General features: G+C 38.6%; 1 protein-coding gene and 1 long non-coding RNA gene across 2 annotated transcripts in view; one reads left to right on the forward strand and one right to left on the reverse strand.

The window, feature by feature from the left end:
• The window catches only part of LOC137416615 (uncharacterized), a 73,887-nt gene extending 72,208 nt beyond the window's left edge, over nt 1-1,679 (forward strand). The window contains exon 3 of the long non-coding RNA XR_010982311.2: nt 1,613-1,679. This is a non-coding gene — a long non-coding RNA (uncharacterized LOC137416615). The remainder of the gene's footprint in view (nt 1-1,612) is intronic.
• Nucleotides 1-7,500, reverse strand: part of LOC144893270 (LIM domain-binding protein 3-like) — a 95,022-nt gene that overhangs the window by 16,117 nt on the left and 71,405 nt on the right. Inside the window, exons 4-5 of the mRNA XM_078783208.1 lie at nt 3,035-3,104; nt 432-454 (exon numbers count right to left, since the gene is read on the reverse strand). Coding sequence (XP_078639334.1) covers nt 432-454; nt 3,035-3,104 — 93 coding nt within the window. The remainder of the gene's footprint in view (nt 1-431; nt 455-3,034; nt 3,105-7,500) is intronic.

Genomic DNA, 7,500 nt, shown 5'->3' on the forward strand with positions numbered 1-7,500 from the left:
ATGATGATGATGATTATGATGATGATGATGATGATGATGATGATGATGCTGCACTTTGATATCTGGAAGACATGTGGACTATTCACCTATTACACCCCAATTTTCCTTCAAACTCCTGTCTGCATCTGCTTTAGTTATATTAATGCCAAGCAGGTGGTATGGTATGTGCAAGTTATGTTTTCAAAGATATAAAATCATAACATACCTGGATTTCCATGAAATACCAGGCATTTGTAGAAGTAAAGTTTGAAAAGTTTGAAACCTTCTACAATGTGTCATGTTGTTTAAATTTTAATTTTATAATTCTGGAGTAACGTGCTCAAAACCTTCATCAACTTTTGTGATGAATTACATTAACCAACTCATGTTTCATAATAATTGTTGTTTTGACTTTTTTTTCAATACTGTTAACAGCTCACACACTCACTCACTTGGATGTTCCACTCTCAGTGATCTGAGGAAAGAAAAGAAGAATAAATATATTAATGGGTCCTCTTCTTCTTTTTCATACATTTGCTTTGAAACAGGTAATTTTGTTACCCCACCCAAAAAAGAAAGAGTAAACAAAACAGGAAAAAGATTTTTCATTAAATTAGGAGACCAAAAACAAGAAGGTATCACTCATGAATGCCAACATGTTGCAGAAACATGCAACTTTGTTTGAATTCATGAAAATTAATATCCTTGCACTGTTTCCTCGAGGTTTCAGAATAACTCCGATTTCCCTCCATTTCAAAAATAAAGGCACAATGGCTGCATTGATTAATCAATTGCTAAAACAAAATAGAAACAAGTACAGATACATTCAAAGTACACCTCCCCTTGCCAAATATACAAATAACATATGCTCCAGTGCGTGGCACATCGATACAGTATTGGGATGGAGAGGTGTACAAGAATTGATTTATTAATTGTAAAATTAAAATACAACAATAATTATTATCGTAAAATAATTAATTTCTTAATCAAATTGTTAATAGCATACATAAACCACAAGTGTTTAATCCAAAGGTGTAACTTTTTTTAATTAATTAAATAATTATATTGATTAATCAATAAATAAATTAATCATTTAATTGATTAATCAATAAATCAAAAATATCCTTTATAAAAACATCACTTGGTCACTGTCGTGTCCAAATATCAGCTTCCAAGCTCAAAAGGTGCATGAGATATTGCCCAGATTAGAAAGAAAATAAATAAGTGATTAATAATGAAAATAAATAAATAATAATCGTAAAATAATTAAATTATTAATTAATTGGCTCATAGCATATGTTAAAACAACACCGTTTCATCTGAATCTGTAGCTTAAAAATTAATAAATTAAGTCATTAATCGAACAAGTAAACAATTAATCAATTAATTTCTTCATCAATAAAAAATAATCAATAAAACAAAAATATCCTTTACAGCCAAATGATAATGCAGCGCCTGTAGATGGAATTGGAAAGGAGTGGTGTACAATAGCAAACTGCAATTATTGTTCACAACAATACTTTCTTAAACATTCATAAATTGTTATCATGAGTAAGTTGCAAAAATATGTTCAACCAAACTTGGAATGATTGGCAATGTGAGACATTTTTCGTAATTACTGGGATTTTTACAGGTTCTTTGTACTTATGGAGAAGTGGTTACATGCAGACAGCGACACAAGACAACACTGGACGTGAGAGCTCGGAGGTGAGTGTACATACTTCTAAGTCTAAGCTATCCCGACAGCCCTTTTCTTCTCATATATTCAGGCCCCTCCTACATGTGTATATTGTATTAAAAAAAACAAAAAAACATTGGTGTGTCTTGGACTATTGTAGTGGGGCAACTTAGCATAACAATTGTGCATTTTGTGAGGAAAGCACCAAATTTGGCACACTAGTAGACTATCCTATTATGAACAGATTTGGATATTGGGCCATCTCATGGATTTTTTTTTTCCTTTTTTTTTCTTTTTTTTTTCAAGCCATTTTCCAAAATGGCCGCTAGCGGTTACTATAATTTCACAAACCCTTACTGTACCAGTCGCTCAAAGGATAATACTAACACTAACATTGGTCTGAACATTTATTAAAAGCTGAATTAAGAAAAACATAACCTGTAGCCACCTCAAGTTTAAAGATAACCGCCATTTTTCAAGATTGCCGCTAATTATTTGTTGTACCGGACGACTATCTCACTCATAGAAATTGATCGAGTTGTCTGATTTAAATGATTTTAGTGTCAATTTGCCAATGTTAGACTATTCCAAAACATAATATTTTAAAACTTGCATGCCACTAGAAAATCAAAGATGGCCGTTTTTTTCTTCAAAATGGCCGCCACTCATGGCATCGAGTTATTCACATACTCGTGAACATCTGTTTACTGTTTGGTATGATATCAAAATTGTTCTGAATCAGTGACACAGTCTGCTCTGGTTTTCTCCTAGCCCATAGTCATAAATACTATTGCCACTTCTACTACCAGGTGCCAAGCCAATAGTGCTATGTATGTTTATCATTGGTTTTCATTCAGAATCTGTGTCTTAATTAGACTAATTAGTCCACTTCAACTTTTTTTTCTCAACCAAATCAAATTGTCACTTTCTTTGACCATTATTGGACCTTTATTAGTAAATAAACCTTCACTGTCAACCTGAATTCCTCTCCAGTAAAGCAGATATGTATCATAACAGTAACCGCTGGCGGCCATTTTGAAAAATGGCTGCCAGAGCCATCAGGGGCTGAATCTGAGATGGCCCAATATCCAGATCTTTTCATAATATGATAGTCTACTAGTGTGCCAAATTTGGTGCTTTCCTCACAAAATGCACAATTGTTATGCTATATTTAGCTTAACTGCCAGACTATTGTGAGTATCTTGTTCATATGTCATTTTGAAAGTGCGACATATTTATGGAACATGGGTGGACACAATAGATTATTGTGAACCGTGATTCTTAAACACACTATTGTGGAACATGATTTAAAAGGTGGATTATATCAAATAAAACATGATTTTGATGAGTGAAAATTTTCTCACAAGTGAACCATACCTGCTGGTGCGGAATAACAACCTGAGCCGGATCCATATGTGCAATTCCAACTAGACCAGGATGTTTGGATCTGAGGGGTGAGACAAATGCATTCAAAGTCACAAGAAGGGTGAATCCAAGCAATCTTACAAACAAGATGAGGAAGGGAATGAGGAAGGGAGGAAAGAGAAAAAGCAGTTTCAAAAACAGATTAAAGGAAAATATTTAAATTTCATACAGAGGGAAAAAAGAAGGAGCAAAAGCAGGTAAAGTTGACAGATATGTTGTGAATTGATAAAACTATTTGAAGTATTATACAGATGATAAACCTGCAGAGCCTATTTTCCATAAGAGATCGTTAATGGTTGTGTTTTTTTTGTTTTCAACATCTTTTTGTACACTTTGGCAGGACAAAGCAGGAGAGCTTCCTGAACATTTTACATCATCAATCTTTTTTTGTACACTTAGTCCTCTCTTGATAGATAGATACTCTTGATAGATACGCTTGATCGAATATTCTACAGAAGAATCACGGCAGGAGAATGTAAGGAGCCTGTACATTCACAGCTTCAGATAAATATATATTTTTTCCTTTTTCTAAAAGGTTATTTTTTGGCAATATATATATATTGTTGTGGTTTTAGAACCCACACTTGTGTAAATATGAAACTCTTGTAAATATGACATTAAAGGTTAAATGTAGCACCCCTGGTTAGTCCACAAGCAACACGTAGGCCACCATAGAACTTTAGTTATTTCATTATTATGTGTTTTTGATAAGGCCGTGTTTCCAATAGTTGAATCTGCGTTGCATCAATTAAATAAGACTAGGTCCCCAATCCAATTCCGGCCATTTTGCCAACCTCTCTCTCCCAGCGACGCCATTACGTGCCTCTGCCAGCAGCAGCCGCCTCAGCGCTCGCTCACGCCGCCATTAACCATGCGGTCAGGCCTGAGGAAAAAGGGGGCGCAACGCCAAGAAGAAGGTGTGGCCTGTCAACCAGCCGTCAAAGGCGTGGCCGGTAAGCCCTCACCAGCCAACCAGGGCTGATGTAACATCACCGACAGGCGTGGCCTTGTGGCCCGCGTAGTGATCGCGTGGCGCGCTATATAAGCACGAACGCAAAGCCCTTTCACGGACTGCGCACAAGGACTTCTTTTGATGAGAGAGCACTGGTTGGACTTGGTCGGGAGAGTGCATTGCAAAAGGACTCGTGCGAGAGCGGCGCTATTAAAGACTGATGCGGAGCACACATTTGGAAGAGGACTCACTCGCTGGCACTGATAAGAGGACTTTGAGAGGGAGAGCGTTTGGCACGAACGTACAGTTATTACGTACGAACCATCCCAGTCCCCCCGCTATATGTAAGGTCTGGTCGCGTTTCCAACGATACACAGAGCTGCCTGCCGGGTTTTCGCCCACGGAGCCGGAGCCTGGACTGGAGCCGACTGGAGCATGGACCCCATCGACCTGACCATCCCCCAGCTACAATGCCCGTGTGAGTGTGTGTTTGTCTGGGGTATAGAATAAGACTGCTTTAAGACTGCCCTGTGTCCTGCTTCTTCTTCCTTTCTTGTACATTCCTTCCTTTCCTCTTTTTGTTTGTAATAAATTCACTTGTTCTTTCTGGTTTCGTCTTAATCCCTTCGCTTTCTTCTTTTCTCAATTGAGTACCTGTGGCACGATTAGGAACCGCTATAATCGGGTTTAGTCATTGTTAACGGCCCGAGTCCCGGCTCGCTTCGCTCTGCGTATCCACTAACGCTGCGGCTCGGGTGGGAGTTATTTCCCTGCTTTACGGTCGGGTTAGTAATTAGGTATTTGGGACTACATTGACCAATGACCCTAGCTAATATCGACCGGAAGGAGCAGTATAACTTCTAAGGACTCGGGACGGCCAGCTAAAAAGACAAGGGGATTAACCCCCCCTTGATAAGGGGAGCGCCGACCCTCGAGATCCGCAACAATATATATATATATGTATGTATGTATATATATATATATATATATATATATATATATATATATATTATAGTTTATAATTTAAATAAACATAATACACCCTTGGCTCTAATAGGTGGTATCGCCCCCTTTGGCAGATATCGCCCTCATAGTGGATTTGATGATGGTGAGCTGCCCAGGCCCTGATGCAGCAAAGCTGCTCCAAACCATAATATTTCCACCACTATGCATTCGGGCAGGTAGCGTTCTCCTGGCATCTGCGAAACCCAGATTTGTCCGTCAAACTGCCAGATGGTGAAAGGTGATTCATCACTCCAGAGAACGCGTTTCTACTGCTCCAGAGTCCAATGGCGGCAAGCTTTACACCACTCCAGCCGACGCTTGGCATTGCGCATTGTGAACTCAGGCTTGTGTGCGGCTGCTCGACCATGGAAACCCATTTCATGAAGCTCCCGACAAACAGTTGTTGTGCTGACGTTGCTTCCAGTGGCAGTTTGGAACTCGGTAGTGAGTGTTGCAACAAGGACAGACGATTTTTATGCGTTACACGCTTCAGCACTCGACTGTCCCATTCTGTGAGCTTGTGTGGTCTCCCACTTCATGGCTGAGCAGTTGTTGCTCCTAGACGTTTCCACTTCACAATAACAGCACTTACAGTTGACCGGAGCAGCTGTAGCAGGGCAGAAATTTGACAAACTGACTTGTTGCAAAAGTGGCATCTTATGACGATGCCATGTTGAAAGTCACTGAGCTCTTCAGTACGGCCCATTCTACTGCCAATGTTTGTCTTTGGAGATTGCATGGCTGTGTGCTTGATTATATATACCTGTCAGCAATGGGTGTGGCTGAAACAGCCGAATGCAGTAATTAGAAGGGGTGTCCGCATACTTTTGGTCATGTAGTGCATATCAGCTTATCGACTGAATAATATATTGTGCTTCAATGCATCTTTCTTGTGCAAAACGTAGGTTCAAAGCAATTTTTGGAAATAGGTCAAAAAGTGCAATACTCAATCGAAACTGAAACGCAAAGTTGTTATTAACATTTCATCTCAGGAGCAAAAACTGTTTACAAATACTCTGCTCTGTGTGGAATGAATGTTTGTGCTGCATTTTTTCATCACGTGCAATGTCTATTATTGCCAGGCGTTGCAAAAAATGTTTACAGAAAGGCCAGCCATACAATTTAATGTGTTTTTTTGTTTTTCAGATTGCATGAACATGGGTGCCAAAGCTCAGCTAAAGCCAGAAAAAAGACAGGCAATTGTAACTTTGAGAAAAGAAGGCCTTGAAACAGTTGCAATGCTGGAGCTGTTTAGCTGGGCTCTAATTTCCGGTGCTGTAAGACGTCTGTTGCGCAGACTGGTGACTCGGATTACTTGTCCTGCGATTCTTTTGTGATTCTGTTGTGATTCTTGGACCGCCAGAATGTTTTCTATCCACATTTTTACCAGCTTCGTTATGTCGTTTAATGGCACAAGCAACAGCATTTACTGACATTTGTAATTACCCTCGCCAGAGGAGAGGGTATTGCATTTGAGTCCGTTTGTTTGTTTGTTTGTCTGTTTGTCTGTTTGTCCGCACAGAATAAATATGATTTTCTCTGCAACTGTTGGTCCGAATGACAGGAAATTTTCACCATAGGTGCAACTCCATAGGTGCAACGTTGCACCTCTATGTCTCTGAAAGCGCTGAATATAAAAAATTGAGACATGGCTCATTGTAACGAACTCTCCATGGGGAATAAAATATGTTAATGATGATGTCATAGGTGCCTCCATTATGACGTCATAATTCGACAAGTACAAAACTTCATCCGATCAAGATGAAATTTCTTGAGCGTCATGTAGGCATAAATTGGTGGAGAAAAAAAATAATGATGACGTCATCGGGCATGTGGTTCGGTCGCCAAATATATTTTAACACAAAAGCCTTAAAAACCACTGAAAATACATCCTGGTGAGGGTTTGCAATCTCTGATTGCTCTTTTTCTTGTTTCTTTTGCGATTTGTCTCATTCATTGGCCTTCAAGGAAGGGATTCATTCTGTTCTACTATCGTTATAGCAAAGGGGTTCAATACTTATATTGACTCAAGACATTTCCGATTTTCATTTTTAATTATTTTTAAAAAAAAATTCACTTTGACATTATGGGTGGGGTATTATGGGTAGATCAGTGACAAAACATGTCAATTTAATCCTTTTTAAAATCAGGCTGTAACAACAAAATGTGAAAAAGTCCAGGGGTGCAAATACTTTCTGAAAGCACTGTATGTGAAAATGTTATTTTGGTATAAGTTTCTGCAACACTAATTTTGTACAATATTTTGGACGAGATGAAATGCATGCAAAAATGTTCACCATAAAAGCAGATGGGCATTGAATTGTGCTAGTCAAAACAAAAAATAATAATGAATAAGCCTGCATTGAATATTTCAACATGGACTGGATTACTTGGTATGATATTGTTTGTTATCCATTACATTAATAAACAAGTTGGAATCCCAGACACCTGCGCTACATCC

Source organism: Myxine glutinosa, chromosome 8 (genome assembly GCF_964187855.1).
Source record: "Myxine glutinosa chromosome 8, kmMyxGlut1.1, whole genome shotgun sequence".
In the NCBI taxonomy this organism is placed as follows: Eukaryota; Metazoa; Chordata; class Myxini; order Myxiniformes; family Myxinidae; genus Myxine; species Myxine glutinosa.